The sequence below is a fragment of the Tasmannia lanceolata genome, unplaced genomic scaffold (assembly GCF_043159265.1).
Source record: "Tasmannia lanceolata isolate RefF3 unplaced genomic scaffold, GAP_Taslan_0.1 ptg000002l, whole genome shotgun sequence".
NCBI classification, from domain to species: domain Eukaryota; kingdom Viridiplantae; phylum Streptophyta; class Magnoliopsida; order Canellales; family Winteraceae; genus Tasmannia; species Tasmannia lanceolata.
Window position 1 is genome coordinate 53,756,721 of NW_027518679.1, and position 18,280 is coordinate 53,775,000.

Genomic DNA, 18,280 nt, shown 5'->3' on the forward strand with positions numbered 1-18,280 from the left:
TGTAGTCGATCGCAGGTATTGATTCGCCTATGTGCTACAGTCCATGCAAAGGCCACTAGCCTCGGCGGTGCCAGAGAGTTCCAAATTCTTCTGACTAAGGACTTTCTATCTTTGTTAATTTCAGCAAAGAAAGATTTTGCCGAAAAATACCATCCGGTTCCTTAGTCCATATTTTCTCATCTTCTTTAAGATTTGAGCAGTATGCTAATTGAAGTTTACTCAAAAGATCCTGCAGGTCTGCAAATTCCACTTCCTTAAGGTCCCTTCTCAATCTTAGGTCCCAAAAGCCACGGCCAAAAGAGTTTAGTCGTTCCAAATATTCTGCTACTGTTGCTTCAGGATTCAAGGCCACACGAAATAACCTTGGATAGATATCTCTGAGCGGTTTTTCTACCAATCCATAGGTCTGTAGATACCCCATTTTGACTTGACCCGAGTTTCCCAAAAAAAATTGAATAAATACCGAAATTCGAGTCCCGGAACCGAATTCAAAGTCCCCAAAATCAAGCTTCAAGTTCTCGAAACCGGTTCCAACATGTTCCGAAATCAATCTTGAAATTCTCGAAACCGAGCCTAGAGTGCGAAAGAACCTGAGAGACCCGAGAGTGCACATTTGCAGTCCATTTCCGAAATACTCTGAAAGCCCCAGTATCCCTAAACCCCATTGATATCCTCCGTTCAATCGCCCCCACCTTCCCTTTCATTTTTTCCGGAATTTTCAAAGAATTGCAAACTACCCCTGAGTTTTTGGTATTGGCACTCCTCTCTTTGAACCCCTAGGCTCCAATGTATATCGGCACAGTCGTATTTTGATATTTACACTAACTCACCTGGTATTAGCGTTTAAAGAGCTATTAAAAGATTGTTACATTTCCCAAGATAGCTCTCGCAAGCTTATCAAAGAAGAAAAGACAGACGAGTTGGTGCGCTTGTCAAAACATGGTTGTGCTGATAACATTCTAAGAGGAAAAGAGAGAATGTATTCTCACCCCTTCTTTTACCGGGACCATCCTTATAGTGTGTTAAATACGCTAAAGGAGTCTGTCTAGGAAGAAAATGAAGGAGGTGGTTATATCATATTTCTTGTCTTTCATAGGGATCCGTTTTCTTACTTGGACCACCTTCCTAGGCATAAAAAGTACATAGGGCTGTCCAGAGGTAAGATAGGAGGACAAGTATATCATTGCCTTGTGTTTACTCTCATGGTCGCTCAGACCACCCCCCCTAGAGGATTAAAGCCTAGTGATAAATGCATTTTAAAAGGGGCTGTCCAAGTAAACAGAAGGGGTGAAAATATCATTGCCTTTCCCTCTTAAGGACCGAATTAGGGCTTTGAAAAAGAGGATTCTTCTTGATTTTTTTAGAGGGCAGCAGCAGCAGGGAGAGGGAGCTGAGAAAGAGAGAGAGGCCGATCATCTTCCTTGGCCTCTCCCTTGCCGCCGGATCTACCCCCAATCACCTCTGCTATTTCTCCCAGGGGCGGAGGCACATAGAGCTTGAGGGGGGCCATGGCCCCCCCATGACTTGCTAAATTCTTTTATATGGTGCATGGCTATGTATGCATGCCAAGCTAGTTTAGTGGCCATGGCCCCCCCAATGACCAATGAAACAAGTGTAAATTAATCTGGCCCCCCCAACTGTAAATTCCTGGCTCCGACCCTGATTTCTCCCCTTATTCCCCTTCTCTAGTTTGCTAGCCACCATCATCACTACCCTTATCTTCATCTCTCCCCAACTCCGGTCATCTCCGACCACACCCTTTACTACCCGTCACCTCCTCCTCTTCAAATCATTACCATCAGCCATTTCCGACCACTATCTCCATGGATTCCGGCCACCGACCCTACCATCCACCATCTTCCCTATCTCCTAAACCCATTTCTCCACAACCCATAAACCTCTAATACCCATCTCACACCTCTACCACCATCCTTTCCATCATCTTCTCCATCTCTTCGCCATTGATTCCGGCAATCTTGCCGGAATTCGACCACTGTGCCACCATTGTCATCTTCTACCTCAAGCTTCGCTACATCCTCCTTCTCCTTCTACCTTCATCCTAACCCTAATCAAACCCCATTTCTATCCCTTCCTTCACAGCCACACCTCCCATTTATTTATTTCAAACCCATTTAACCCCCATCAGCCACCTCGTCTGCAAATCACCATCAAACCCACTTCTCCAAACCCTCCTCCATTTCAACTCCTCCTCTTCCTTCTTCTCCAGCTTGTGATTGATTGCTATTTTCTCTCGCATAGGTTCGCATGTTAGTGTGTTTATCTTACTGCTTTGGTTGCTTAGTTATAGCGTTTATTCATTTGTCTTATCTTGATTATCTGTCTGGATACAACTCTTTACTGCTTTCCTTATCTCATTATATCTATCATTGTCTGTTTAGTTATAGCTCTACATGCGGATGTTACTGCTTTCGTAGAATGTGATGAGTTAGGATTAGATGCGATGAGTTAGGATTTAGATGTTTATTTTCTTTTTCTCATCCCCGGGTCATGCATGCTTAGATAGACATTTTCTCGGGGATACTCGTTCTCATATCACATGATTTTCGCCCAAAACTCTTCAAAGTTAATTAAAAATGGCATAAGAGAGCACTTGGGCGAATTGGGGTGCTCTTCGGATCTTCCTCATTCGTCACCAGGCACGGACTTTTGTATCTCTGGTTATCCGTTGCAACAGATTATTTTATGGGGTTCCAAGGCCGGCTCCCCTGGATAGCGACTCTGAGTTATTTTAGGTACGTCTTGGTTTCGAGGCTTCTGTCTCTGGATCAAGAGGTATCTCATACATATACATCGCCACCCATGCTGTGAGTGACACCTGTTTCGAGAGTTCCTTGGTAGAGCTCCCATTCACATTGTGGAAGTCTTAGAGGATTGACGGGGGATCTCGTATCCCTCGCTCACCGTCCTCGGGATCGGGGTCCACAAGGTCTAGCAAAAATCTTACCTGGTACCCTCTACCAACTTTGAAGCGAATCAATGGTTCAAAAATTTCTCTTACTAAGCATATTGATTTCCAGGCCCATGAGCCCTTACCTGCCGTGGGGCTTTGGCTCACCATTCCCCCAGTCCGTCGCATACTTTGCCCCCTTCACTTTGTGCTACAAAGCTGATTTTTCATTTCCAAATATCCATAACCATTCGCCTAGTAGTGATTGATTACGACCTTATATCTTTCAAATTCCAAGCCCTCCATTCTTTTTCAACTTGGATACACACTTCCAATTAAGTAGGTGTTTTAACTTCTTGCTTTGACCATCCCCTTCCCAAAGGAAATCACGCTGCAACTTTTCAATTCTTCGAGCCACTTTCACTGAAATTTTAAAGAGTGACATAAAGTATATTAGCATACTGCCGAGGCCTGCTTTAATCAACGTTATCCGGCCACCCATCGAGATGCATCTTCTCTTCCATGACGCAAGTTTACGCTCTATTCTTACGATCGGCAACCCAAGGTATGTAATAGGAAAGGAACCTGCCTCACAACCGATCGAGTTTGCATACCTCTGTACCACCTCTGAATCCACATTAATTCCCACCATTTTACTTTTTGCGAAGTTGATTCTCAGACCATAGACTAGCTCGAACCATCGGAAAAGACACATGACGTTATCCACCACTGCTTCCTCATTTTCAATAAAAACTAGCGTGTCATCTACAAATTGGAGATGGGTAATATCTTCGCCATTTGACCCCGCTCTCAGACCTTGAATGAGACCACAACTCCTTGCCTTAAGATCACCAAGCTCAGGGTTTCCACCACCATTGTGAATATATAGGGAGGCAGTGGATCTCCTTGACGAAGGCCTCTTGAGCTCTTGAAATATCCCTCTGCAGAGCCGTTTATTAGGGTAGAGAAGTTGTTTGCTTCCACCACTGCCCTTGACCATTTTCTCAACCGGTCCTCAAAGCCCATGTGGCCTTGAATTTCATCCAAGACATCCCAATCCACGTGATCGTAAGCTTTCTCTATGTCAATTTTTAGAATAAGCCCACGCTTCACCAAATCAATAACTTCATTGGCTATCAACACTCCATCAAGGATTTGTCTTATGTTAACGAAGGCCCCTTGAAAATGAGAAATAACTTCACCCATTATCGATTCTAGTCTTCTTGCCAAGATTTTCGACACAATTTTCACCACGCTGTGAATTAGACTAATCGGGCGGAAGTCATTAATCCCAGTGATACCTTCTTTCTTTGGAATGAGGGCTATAAAAGTTGATGTGGCTGCCTCACTTATTACACCTCTTTCTTGGAATTCCATGATGAAGGCCATAAAATTATCCTTCATTATATCTCAATAATTCTGGGAGAACGCCATAGGGAATCCATTAGGACCTGGGACTTTGTCTCTTTGCATCGAAAAAATCTCATTCTTCACCTCTTCTTTTGAAAAATCTCTATCCAACACAGATCGTTGAATACTTCAAAATTGGAAACAGTCCAACTTCGGGCGCCACCTCACCTGCTTTGAGTACAGAGTAGTGTAGTATTGAATTATTTTTTCTTTAATTTGTTCCGCACTTTCCACCAGACGATTTCCATCCTGTACACAATTAATTGAATTGATCATTCTTTTGATATTCACCATTCGATGGAAATTTTTTGAATATTTGTCCCCTCCTTTGTGCCAAATTGCCCGTGATTTCTGTCTCCATCTTATTTCTTCTCTCCGCAGGATTTCCTTATATTCTGCCATTAGATTTGTTCGAGCTATTATTTTCTTCGACTGAGAGATCACTGTTCTCCTCCGCTGCTTCGATTGCTTTTAGATTGGTTAGAGCTTCGTCCTTCTTTTTCTTCTTCATCCTGAGATTTTTGCCACTCTTTGATCTTTGCTTTCACTCCTTTTAGCTTCCCCAGTACCCTTTTTCACTTTTTTATACGACCTGCTCTGGATTTTTGTTTTATTGATCTTCCCGGGGCGTGGGCCATAACTTTGACTCCCCCCCCCTTTTGGTGGACCATCTCTAAGGCAGTGTTCACTTGCTGTCCCGCGTGAGCGCGAGAAAGGAAAAACCGAAAAACCCACCTAATTTCCCGAGAATGTCATTTTTGCAGTGTTCTCTTGCTTTTCCAAGAAAACGGAATTAGTTACGTGGAAAACAAAAATAATTACGTGGAAAATAGCATTTTCTCGCGCTCACGGGATTTGGAATCAGACCAAATTGGCAGGATTTGGTTTCGTTTCCCACACGAGAAATCAAAAGTCGGGTTTATTTCCTCTACCCCCTCAAGGCAAAAACATGAGAGAGGAAAAACCACGCGAGAAGAAACCCACTCCGGCATCTTCTCCAGTGAGCTTTCCAGCTCCTCCCCGACAAGGTACCTCTCACGCCGTCGCCTCTCTCTATCTCTCTCTCACTCTGTCCGCTCCTCTCTCTTCCTTGTTAATATTTTTTTTAGGGTTTTCTTTTTGCTCAAAGCGATCTTCTCCGGCAACTTGTGCATCTTCTTCGGCTCCTCTGAGACTCCTCTCCGGCAAGGTACGAAAACCCCCACGCCTCTCTCTCTCTCTCTCTCTTTTTCTGATTTTTTGTGTTTGCATCTAGGGTTTCAAAGATCCAATGGTTTATTTTAGTTGATTTATGCTTCCTTTTCTCAACTGATTCTGTAGAAATGTTTTCCTTTTTTTGATATTTGTCCATGATTATGTACAAATGCTGATTAGGGTTTCTGATTTTTCTTTCTTCTTTTTCAATTACAAAAAACTAATTTTAGTTTATTTTAAACCAAAAAACATTTTTTGCCCATGTTTTGAAAAACTCATTTCGGTTTTTTGGCAAATACCCAACAATTGATTTCAATTTAGCTTTCCCACTACAGTTTAACTGGCAAGTGAACAGCCGCGGGATTCCTTTTCCAACGCAAGTGAACAGCCACAGGATTCCTTTTCCAACACAGCACAGTTTCTTTTCCTTTCCTTTCCTTTCCCAGGAAAACAAGTGAACGTACCATAAAGGAACCTAGACAATGGCCAAATTTAGCTTTCAGCCCCATACCCTTGACTCCTTGAGCCTCCAAATGTGGGACCCACTTGAACCATACTTCCTTAACTTAGAAGGTTTGATATACTTTTCAACCTCGGGCAATGAGCGAGCCGTACACATTGCCCGTTCCAATTGGCCCAGCTATCTTCCGTTTCACCAGAAGTCTGCCTCTACTTATCCACACTGCCCTTGTCTCAGGATTGCTTCTGAACTACTGAATCCCTTTTTTGAGGTGACCCACTAGTGTCCGTTGTTTCTTCCAGCTTATTTTCACAGTTATGATCACGGATTTGAATTTTGAAATTTGAATTTTTCCCACGACCCAAACCAGGGCCCGACATGTTGATCTCTCTAGGAGGTGGATGGATGGCTGAGATCCTTTGAAGTAATCTCTGATCTAACGGCCTCAACTTAATCTGAGTTTTTTCGAAGGCCACTCCTATTTCCGATTGCCAGAGATTCTTCTCCTCCGATCTGGCAGACTCCGAGAAACTATTGTCTGAACTCTGATGATAAACCTCGTCTTCTCTACTTCATCGACTGGATTCTTCTTTCTGTTGATTGTTTGACAGTTAACTCCTACTTTGAACCACTCATCTCCAACTTTCAGGCAAGGTTTTAAATTTCGACTTCGGAATGCGTTTCGGTCCTCACGGAAACCGAAATTTTAGGAATTTCAAAAGAAATAAAACGAAATAAAATATTGCATAATTTTATGCCGCAAAAAAATTTGACTGAAATTTCAAGAAGATATTAAATAACGAATTAATTTCAGATTTTTTGGCGGAATCCCTTAAATTTCGGACCGGAATTATAGGAATCTGAAATTTTGACCGAAATATCAAAATTTCGATCGAAATAATGTAACGTTTTGAGCAACATCGATTTCGATTTCAATATTGACCGAAATCCGAAATTTCGGTCAGCAATTTCAGATTTCGGTTGAAATTTAAAATCTTGCTTTCATGCGGACAAAGATCTTAGGTTCCATTCAGTCGTGAAGACTTTTGCAGATGCAAAGCTCATGTCTCCCTTGTCATTTCCTTCCATTTTTACCTCTAGTACTGACCCATAAATACTTCCTAGAGATTCCACTGTCGAAGTTGCCCACGCGTAAAATGGGATTCCGTATAAGTTAACCCACATAGCTTGAGCCTCTTATTGATAGTTTTGATTCCATTCACTCAAGGAGAGGAGAAATTGACCATATGCTTGTCCTCCTCGGTTAAGGACCTTCCTTGCCAAGTCATGAGATTTGAACATAAAGAGAACCTCCTTTTTACTTAGGGTACACGGACGTGGGACGTCAGGGATATCCCAGAATCATTTTGCCGAGCACCATAGTTACTCTAGATCCCATTCTTCTTCTTTTATCCTTCCAATAATACAGACTCTGAGGAGGTGACTTCTTTCTAACACTTCTTTTCCAGAAATTTTTTTTTTGAAAGATGACATATTAAATTAATATTATATAAAATTACAAGGAGTAGGGACCAGGGGTCCCCTTTACAATACATCGAGTAAGTTCCATATGATTATACCCCAAACCACAAAAATCCAAAAACTTTGATTCATTCCACTTCATCCCGGCATCAGGAGAGCACCAAAGTAATTGATTGACTCCCTTCAAGAAAGTTTAAACTTTTCACAAGACTTACCTTTTAGTGTGAGCATTTACCTAGCTCCAAGAGAAGCTGCTCAACCTCGGATGCAAAAATCTCTACATCCAGAACCTTTTCCCTGGGGTCCTTTTTCCAACTAAGCATAGCTTCCAACCTCTTAACCCCTGACACCCTATCTTCTTCCCAACAAAGAAGCCTCGCTTTCTTTTCGTCTTCCAAAAACTTAGTGAAGAATGGATGCTTGTGCATCGGCGAGTGGGCTTCTTTTACTGGTGTAATTCCGGAATCTATGGATCCAGTGTCTGGCCATGACTCGGTCGCCTCCTTAGTCTTTGATACTTTTTTCTCTTTATGGCACTACCTGCAGCTCATTCTTCTTCTAAAGTTATGGTAGTCGCATCCTTTGCAGAGCCAATCTCCAGGGATCAAAGATTGTTTGCCAACAGAATCTGGGCCCTTAGACATGGTTATAGTCCACGGGGAAAAGAGGTGGAAACTCGACGTTCGACTCCAGCTAAAAACAGAAGGAACAAGAAGGGCTTGGGCCCCCATCACCCTCCGGAGATGACACCCCCTCCGGGATAACCACCTAAGACCGTAGTAAAACAGATTATTTCTTACACCTAGGATCAAGAAGGGCTTGGAACCTGGCACCCCAGAGCTGAGAAGAAAGGATCTCAACGGGCTTGGGCCCTAACAACTACGAGGATACGCTGGAGAACCGCCGGATGTGCATCCTTTTATTTCTTTCTAGTGAAAGAAAAGATTGCTTCCTTAACACTGACTACACATGGAGTTATTCCTTATTTTACAGCACCGATCATAAACCACCATCAGAAGGAGATTTTGAGTGCTCATGGGTTCAAAAAAAAAAAAAAAAAAACCAGCTCTGTTTATGTCGAAAATTGGATAGCTACCAGGCCATGCATCTAGAATTCTCCACCTTTCCCAGGTTTAGAACTAGAAGCAAAACACAAATGAAAATAATCATATCATATTAATAGAATAATGTAAAAAAGAAAGACACTTTAATGTCTAACATGCCAATGATGACTTTCTTAGTTTAATATTGGTTTGTGCGGAGTCCAGATGGATCGACTGTGGTATCGGCTGGGGCAGACGAGACTCTTCGTTTCTGGGACGTGTTTGGGCCACCTCAGTCTGCCTCTTCATGGACGGAGGATAAGGAGTGCTTGAGTCCATTGTCGCTGAAGAACATGCACATAAGGTGAAGCAAAATTCTTTCAGAGATGACGTATTTTGACATGTCTAAAAGTCTTCTTTTTATGGTGAAGTAGTTTTCAGAGGTTTGACTGTGCCTTTAGTAGTAAATGTAAGAATGCAGATAGAAGATGGCCGTGGTGGGGGTTGGGTACCAATTTTCTGAAAGTTGAGAATGCCACACATTCAAAACTTCTTCATTGTGTAAATTTCGAAAAATAGCCATTAGAACACGAGACAGAAAATCATGTGTGCAACTGTTTAGAAAAGACATACCCATTTACAGCAAAAAGTCCTCAGGTCCTCTATGCTATGCATAGCAACAATTCCATAGGGTATCACAAAATGAAGCGATGTTTTCTCGTGAGCATGCCATCCTGAGAGAAAACCACACAAAATGAAGCGATGTTTTATCATGAACATGCCATCCAAAGAGAAAACAACAGGTGTAGGCATATCTGCCCATTAGGGGTGTAAACGGATCGAATTCGGAGCGGATATGGCTATATCCGAATTCGATTACAGTATATACTATCCGAATTCGGATTCGACGGATATTTAATATCTATTACCGAATTCGTATCCGCCGGATATTGTTCGAATTCGAATATTATCCGTATCCGTTTATCCGGTAAATTCGGACATTTTATTGCAACACTTACTCGAATGAATTTTCCAAACCCTAAAACTAGACCTCTACATTCTCTTCACAAAATTAACTCTCAAACCCTAAAACATATGAGATCCTCTTCTTCCTTTTAAAACAAAAAGAGAGAGAGAGAGAGAGAGAGAGGATGGATGATAGTGTTGGTAGTGTGGTCTTTAGGTTTTTCCTTCTTTTTTTGTATATGATGGAATGGATTTGGGCTATTTTTGTTTTTATTTTTATTTTTCTAAAAAGAATATTCACTTTTCTTATAGAAAGAAAAGATAGTGTGTCATTACTAAAAATAAATATTAATGATATTATTAATAATAAATAAAAAGGATTTACTTCTCGGATTCGGATGTTAAACGGATCGGATATATCATTTACCAGATTCGCATCCGCTAAGAGCCGGATATCTCATAAACGGATTCGGATAATATCCGCTTGAAACGGATTCGGATAATATTCGCTTTAAACGGATTCGGATGCGGACGGTAATCGAATTTCCGAATATCCATTTACACCCCTACTGCCCATTTAGTGATATGCTTTGGCTGAGGCTCTCTCCATGACTTAACATTGAGATCGTCTGATCCTGGATTGCAGGTCGAAGGGTGGGATGGCAAAGTTGGTAAGATTGGGGCATCCTCTCTCAAAAGCTTTTTCCAAAACGTCCTCCACAGTCTTTGCCGGTAATATCTGTTTTTCAAATATAATGAGACTGTGAGAAGGTTTCTTGACCAAGCCTTAAGGATTCAAAGTTTCAAAAACTCAGGACATATCATAACTTTGACATTGGGTCATATGCTTGTAAAGTCTACTTTAAACCCAACAATTGATAGGTAAATAGAACAGCACATTCAAACGATATAACATACCTCCATGCTGTCAAGAATAGCCGATGGCAATTTAACTATGTCTTCTAAGTTCCTCTCAGGCACGATGACTCTTTTGATGCCGCAATGATATGTTGTCAATATCTGCAGATTCCAATACATAACACTAGGAAAATCCATCTTTCAATATTTGCATCAAAACAAGATCATAAAATGGCTAACAGACTGCTGGATGATCGATGCTTGCATATAGGATTATGTGGAGCGTAAGATCTACTTATATATATTAAATGGAAGGATAGAGCGAGGGAGAATAAGGATCCATTTCAGCATATATTTGCTTTAAAAAATAATAACCCATAGAAACAAAAAAGACGGGAGACAAACCATGTCCTTGACACCGCCAACAGGTATTAATAGTCCACTCGGTGCCATTCCTCCAATCATTGCTGTATCACATCGAACTTTTTTTTTACTGAACAGTGAAATTAATGATGTTACTAAAGCCACCCCTAATGATGGTCCATCCTTGGGTACACCTAAAGGAGGTAAATGTATGTGTATGTCTCGACCCTCAAGCAAATTGATGTCTGCAACTTTTGCGCTTACCTGACAAATTATAGAATGTTTATAGCGAGATAACCATGACATATATAAATGAATAGCTTCAAGTGCATAACTACAAATGCTAGATAAAGAGTCTCAAAAGGTGAGCCTGAAATTTTCCAGATGTTTAGCCAATTGTTTTCAAAGTGATGCTTATATCAACCTCTTAAACTGAAATATATCTTTTAGTCATGAATTAGCATAAGGTTCTCAGTTTCTAATGAGATATGGGTTATATAATATATATATATAAGATTCATCAGTAACAAGCATTTTTCAGACAGCATAAGCAAATGAAATACCATTCACGACAGAAAATAAAAATATATACATTTTTGTCATGGAGATGAATTATGCATCGGATACAGGTCTGCCATCTAAACCCATAAAGGCAACTATAATTCAAGACAACTAAACAAGTAATGAATATAGAATAAAGGTTACCCATGTTAATGCTAGACGTGCCGATTCTTTGATAACATCACCAAGCTGCCCCGTAAGAAGCAAGTTACCCTTTCCAACCATTTCTATCGCCTCAACCAACTGAACCTCTGCACCAAAGGAGGTCCACACAAGCCCAAGCGATACACCAGGACACGATACTACTTCGGCAATTTCTTTGTCATCAAAACTATGATGCTGCATACCATATCAACAGTGTACAGACTTGTTCAGCCTATCAACAAGGCATAAGGATAGACATTCATGAAAATTATTTCCCAGCTAACAAGGACAATATGACTTACCCTTAGTACGTTTTCCCACATAGCCCTTAGTACTTTTTCTAGCATAGCTTCATCTACGACCAAGACTGGGGAAGTAGATATTTCATGACCGTTAACTTCCATTTCAACTTTAGCAACTTCGACAGCAGCTGCTAATTTTCTTTCTAAATCCCGAACACCATCTTCTCTAGTATATCTCTGAATCACAAGTTTCACCATAGCCTACACAATAATAGTCCTCATCATGGAAAACAATGATTATGAGGATCACATGTCATGAAAATATACTATAAACATAAATCTTGAAGTTAATTAGTAACACAATCTCCAGCAAGTCGACGGAAAATCCAAAACAAAAGGAACAAGCAAGCAATCTAAGAAAATTGAAAGCAAAGACCAATATGAAAAATCATCATAAGCGACTACTACATTGCTAGACTTGGAGTTCCATGGGTTGATACAGTAGGTGCAGTGGCATTTCATGAAACTCAAGATATAGTGACGGTGGCATCTTTCCTCTTGTATAAAATCTTATTCCAAAATTTTTAGTGGACCTTCATTATAAATAGGGATTTCCTAGCGTCCATCACCAATGGCATTTCGCAGATGGCCCGTCGCATGCCAGAGCAGCCAACTCGTGAATCATGACAAAATCTGCTGAAAATTGAGCCTTTGTGGCTGCTCTGACATGCGACAGACCATCTGCGAAATGCCTTCTGCGATAAACGCTAGAAAATCCCTTATAAATATATAGATACATTATGTATTTATGTATTTGCTTATATTACTTACAATTTTAAGTGGCTGCAGTTAATACTCAGAAAAAAATGGCGATATGTTGTGCTTGCACAATCTTTAGCCTGGCAATATGACAATGTTTGTGGCTGTCTGGATGGGATGAATTCTTCCCTGACGCCTCTTATCTCGCAACCATGATATGTTACACCGGATTAGTTTCATCTTCATTCCCTTCCCTCGACACCAACTATAAATCATCTAATAAATGCTGACTAGGTGATGGGGAAAATCAAATTGTGAAAGCAAAAAATGAGAAGCATGGGCTTTGGTAAATTGGTAATCGGAGAGGTGTTGGTAGATTCATGGTGGATTCCATTGACAAAGAAGCAAATCCTATAGGTAGATTCCTAGGGCTCGGAGGTGGATTCCTTCTGTTAAAGTATAAAAGATAAATAAGGCCTTTCTCTAAAAGTCGATATTAGAGCCAAAGGTCTCGAGTTCAAACCTCCCGGATAGCAAAAATCCACATGCGATGGTCGGCCCAAAGTGGGATCACATGTGCCACGTGTTTGCCAAGTGGGCCACACGTGCGGGGTAGTGTTAAAGTATAAAAGATAAATAACGCCTTTCTCCGAAAGCTTAAGCTTTTGGAGAAGTTGGTAAGTTAACACCTTATAGACCCCCAAAGTGGATCCTTGAGACCCCAAAGGTGGATTCCTTTGGTAACCTAAAACTTAATTTACCTCAGTTCTGTTATTTAGGTTTTAGAAGTGGTAGATTCTAAATTTCTGAACTGAGTACCACGTTTGTCCTGTATTCATCCAAGTCATGTAGGTGTTTTCATTCCAATATGTTAGATCACTTAACTAACTCTTGAAATCTTGTTGAGTCTGAATCCAACTCTGTATAGACTCCGTTCTGAGGAGTTCTGAAAATTCCAGCAACTTTTAAAAAGACCTGATCATTTTTTGGCTTGTGATCCTTCCCATAGCTTGTCCTAAATCACTAGGTCACTGAAGAAGTATAGGAAAGAAACATTGTTTGATAACAAGCATTGCCACAACATAAAATCAAGACATTGAAACTGCAGTAATATTTTAATGACTTCTGGCCCAATGGCAAAGTAGTCAATGCTAGCATATATTCTGGTAAATCAAAAACAGAAAAAATAAAGTTAATTAAGAAAAGAATAGTGTAAATTCACTACCTCAGGAATTTTAATGAACTCAGAGGTCAACCCATGTTGATCCAAAACTCGTGGTATTAAATGTCGCATGGCTATACTTAGCTTTTCTTCAGGTGTATACCTAGGCAGCTCAATAACTTCCATTCGTTCCAAAAGTGGTGGAGGAAAATGATGCATACTATTTGCAGTTGCAATAAAAATCACCTTTGAAAGGTCAAATGGAACATTCAAATAGCTGGTAACCTTCAATTAAGGGATCCACGTGATGTTACAACTTATCAGTCCCATAACAAGATTCGTATAAGTTATAACATAATAGTTATTCCAAAGTTGCTTCTCTATCATCAACAGTGACTATGGCCATACCATCCAATTATTATGAAAATCTTTGTGATGAAATATAATTCTAACAAATAATGAGATAGAAATTAGAAAACTATAGCATGGGTGCTTGAGCTAGGTATGGCATTAAACCATCAACAGATGCATATTTACCGCATCGGCCTCAACACACTGATATGAAGTATGAAATAAGTTGCATCTGGATTGAAACTGCAAACATGAATCCCTTGCATTTGTTGGAGATTTTTAATTCAAAATCATTGAAGAACGAAACTAGGATGCAAATATACTATTAAGCACACAGAGATATAGGTTAAGCACAAGCTAATATCCATTAAGTACCCTGAAGGGATATCTTACACTCAACAGCTACAAAAATTTACCACGGGAAGTGCCTGACAATGAGAAGCAGTTACGTCTTTAACAAACTTCGGACATGATTAAAATGTCAAAACCTTGAGATATGACGACGATAGACAAAAAGTGGACACACAGAGTGAAATAGGTACACAGTCATCATCTGTCTGTGACTTGGCAGCAAGAATGTTTCATATGTTGGCTAACAATCTAGTATTTGTTACAGTCCAAGATAGCGAGCCAAATCAGGGATAGTCACAACTTCCTTCTCAAACAGAAAACCAAATATTATTGTACAAATTCTGAGTATAACAAATCAATAGTCATCTTAATTGTAAATTCCGTTTCGGTCGCCATTTCGTTTTGGCCACCGAAACGGAATTTCGGTGGAATTTCGGTCATTTCGGTGCATTTCGGTCGAAACTTTTCGTTCACACAAAAAATATATTAAAAAATATGAGAAAAATCCAAAAAAATATAAAATCAATAGAAAAAGATGAAAAACTAATAAATAGTCCAAAATATGTGTCCCAAAAGGCATATTCATTACTTAAACACATAAAGTCTTGCACAAGTCCAACTGATAGTCTGATACATAGAAAAACATAAAAAAAAAAAAAGATACATGAAAGTGAAACATAGACAATAGCTAGTAGCAACAACTCTCAGTCATCATAACCCGGATGATCATACTCAATGTCTTTTTCTTCGTCGTCGTCGTTGTTGCCGCCGTCATCTCCACCTGGACCTCCAGTAGGGACATCTTCTTCAAGAGGCATGAGAAAGTCGTCGTCGTCGTCCCCGGCCCCAACCACAGCAGTAGGTGCTTCAAGATTTTCCCACCCAATGTCTTCCGGCGTGAATATGACATCTTCCTCTTCTGCAACCCAATACATCATGACATCCAGATGGTCTATGCTCAAAGGGTCACTAGTGGTAGATGATTTCCTCAACAAGTCCCTGAAAAGGAAAACATTAAATTTAATGTCAAAGGTTAAACTAAAAAGCTTAAAGTGATGAGGTGAGAGTTGAAAACACAACGTTGAAAGGGAGATTGGCATCGTAGCAAAGCATGCCAACCGCCATGTCTGCTCTATCCATTGTTTCTTTAGTAGCCAAAGCACTTTTAATGCTTGGCTGGGCTCCAGGGGTTGTTCGTGGTGCAAAGAAATTCCTGATCCCTCCTGTGATTCCCTTCTTCTTCTTTTTTGTACCACTCGGTTCTACAAGAACTTCCTTACCTTTTCGTTGAGGCAATTGTGTGCCAATGTCTTCTTCATCCTGCTCTTCTTCTTCGTCTGGCGTGCCATAAAAACCTCCAACCTCTGCTCTGGATAGGCTCATCCTAGCCCTTTCTTTTCTCTTTGCATCTAAAAGTTGCTTCATTCGATATTTTACATCTTCAGTCACTTTTTTGCATGGTGCTACTTCACCAGGAACAACCGCTAAATGTTCTTTCAAGCGGGTTATACCTCCACCCGATATGACTTTGCCACAGAATATGCAAGTTATTTTATTTCTTTGACCCGGAACCAATGTACCGTAAGCCCATGCAGGGTCATCTGATCTAGCGGGTGCCGAACCAATAGAGGATGCTCCTGCAAAAGGTCCCGAGCCCGACCCACTCATTCTGAAATGAAGTAGAAGAAGGGGAAAAATGAATTAGAAGAAAGAAAATTGAAACAAATTACAAAAAAATGAAGTAGAAGGGGACAAATGAAGTAAGAAATAAAAGAAAGAAAATGGAAAGAAATAAAGAGAACCTTAAGGTTGAACTTGAGTTGAAGAGAAGAAGAAAAAATTAGCCTTCACTCACTTGAAATAAGCCTTTGGAATAGTTCTTGACTTCTTGTAGTGGTAGGTTGAATGTATGCCTTCCCTTTGCTCCAAAATAGACTAGGATTGAGTTGAAGAAGAGGGTAGACTTGTAGGAAATTTAGTAGAATAGATAATGTAAGTGAAAGTAGAGAAAGAAGGAGAATCACTTATGTGAAGGTGGAGGATAAGAAGGTAGGGAAAAGGCCATTTATAGAGTTTTTAATTGATTGTGCATTTAAAAATGACTAAAATACCCTTCCCAACAGCTATAAACGGTCACATTTTGAGGTTAAAATGGTCAAAAACCAAAAAGAGCCGTTGCAGGGGAATTGTCGTAAATTTTGCAAAATCCAGTCAAACTAGCCGTTATGCACGATTCCGGCCGGAATGGAGAATTTCGTCCATTCCGGATTTCGGAAAATTTCGTCCGAAATGGAACGAAATTTGAACGAAACGGAATTTACAACATTGATAGTCATGCAAAAAGACTGCACAAATGATAAGTTTATGCATAAATAAGTGTGCCGCAGGCAATAATACTTTTTAAAAGAATTGTGTGACAATGGAATTTCCTTAAAAGTGACGGAAAGTGAACAAGAAAAAGTTGACAATCGAGATAAATATAAATAAACATAAGACCAAACGATGAGTAGCTATGGGGATGTAATATGTTGGATTTTGGATTGATCACGGGTTTTGGTTTAGAAAGCATAGGATAATAGGAATAGGAACAAAGACATATCTAAGGGTAAGACTTGAGAGGATTAAAGATTAAACTCTAAACGATAGGAAGACCACAAGATTTTACAAGATAAGGAGAAGAGGCTAGGGCTAGGTGGATGAGAAGATGATTTAGGTTAAGGGAAAGGAGGAAAAGAAAGAGGACTTTCATGTTTTCAGAGTCTCAAAAATTAATAAAGATGAAGAAAATAAGATGAAGAGAATTAGAGAAAGGAGAACATAGTAGAGATGGGTTATGTTAGCAATAGGTTGAGGTAGAAAAGAAAGGGGGGAATAAAGACCAAATGTGGCCTTATTTTATGTTCAGTCCGATGAGTGTTTCTGAACAAAGCAAAAAGAACCTTAAAGAAGTACAGAAAAACTGAAATTTTTGCATGTCAGAACCTTCCCCATGTTTATGAAACATGTCGATGACTGACTCAACCAAAGAATATGAAAAAAAAAATTTGACTATTAACATAAGTTGATTGCTTCAGGTATTAAGCACATTATTGACCAGAAAACAGTAGATAAAAACACTGTAAAAAAATTCCAAGGTTAATCCTTGACACGCCTGAGTCAACTCTGTTTTGACCCTACAGTCATCAATCATCGTAAAGAAAAAGAATGTGAACCCACACATCAGGTATTATCGATGGAATCTTACTTCTGAGTAATACGAATCCTTGGCAGGAAAATCAAAAACTAATTTGACTTGCTAGAGTCAAGAAAAAGCTCGACACATCGATCATTGACTCACCAAAGTAAACTCAGGTTTATCTTGGGCGACTTCTTGTCTGAGAATGAGTTTTTAAAAATTGCCTATATATCATTCAAGAAGAATTTCAATGTAATCAAGAAGAAACCAACACTAAAACAACTCAGCTTTCATATGATCTTGTCAGTGGGAATGGTTAATTGGCTATTAAATTTATTCCAAAGAAAGAGAATCTCGTTACCAACTATGGAGAAGAGTAAATAAACAGAAGAAACAACATAAGCCACCAGTAAGAAAAACAAAAGGCTAAACACCAAATCTAATTATCCATACTCACCATGTTCAAGGAAAAGCAGATGTGACAATATAAACAAATTTCCACAAAAATTCTACAGAATGCACTGACAAGAAAATTGGATACTGATCCTTGAATGTTTTGTTCTGCTCTGGATCAAGAACCTCCAGTAATGCTAAAGCGACATCCGAACCAGTCTTGTCAATGTCATCTAGAAGCATAACCGGATTGCACACTCCAACTCTCTGCAATTGGAAACAGGAAAAGGTAAAACTTAGCTTTCTCCAAAGGAAAATACAGGCCAGAAGACCATAACGTAGAATGTGGAAAACATAACCAACATGTAGTAACACATTCTTATGACTAAGAATGCATTTTTACTTCTGTTGTGAAACATCACACTGGAAGGTAGCTGAGTCCTATAATTTTTCCCCCC

The 18,280-nt window shown here is 39.9% G+C and overlaps 2 protein-coding genes across 8 annotated transcripts in view; both read right to left on the minus strand.

Moving 5' to 3' along the window:
• Window positions 1-3,194: 3,194 nt before the first annotated feature.
• LOC143893065 (uncharacterized) lies at window positions 3,195-3,908 on the minus strand. The gene has a single exon (XM_077398014.1). It carries the CDS (start codon window positions 3,906-3,908, stop codon window positions 3,195-3,197), a length of 714 nt encoding a protein of 237 aa, XP_077254129.1.
• Window positions 3,909-8,611: 4,703 nt separating this feature from the next.
• The window catches only part of LOC143878877 (lon protease homolog 2, peroxisomal-like), a 31,323-nt gene continuing 21,654 nt past the window's right edge, over window positions 8,612-18,280 (minus strand). The window contains exons 5-14 of one of the 7 annotated variants that reach the window (XM_077381101.1): window positions 17,971-18,089; window positions 13,616-13,829; window positions 11,692-11,892; window positions 11,390-11,584; window positions 10,727-10,948; window positions 10,382-10,483; window positions 9,891-10,202; window positions 9,131-9,231; window positions 8,953-9,016; window positions 8,612-8,841 (exon numbers count right to left, since the gene is read on the minus strand). In XM_077381101.1, the coding sequence (XP_077237216.1) occupies window positions 10,077-10,202; window positions 10,382-10,483; window positions 10,727-10,948; window positions 11,390-11,584; window positions 11,692-11,892; window positions 13,616-13,829; window positions 17,971-18,089 (1,179 nt within the window). In that variant the 3' untranslated portion in view covers window positions 8,612-8,841; window positions 8,953-9,016; window positions 9,131-9,231; window positions 9,891-10,076. Of the gene's footprint in view, window positions 9,017-9,130; window positions 9,313-9,890; window positions 10,203-10,381; window positions 10,484-10,726; window positions 10,949-11,389; window positions 11,585-11,691; window positions 11,893-13,615; window positions 13,830-17,970; window positions 18,090-18,280 lie in introns of all 7 variants that reach the window. The other 6 variants (XM_077381114.1, XM_077381109.1, XM_077381106.1 and 3 more) reach the window with 6 other exon arrangements.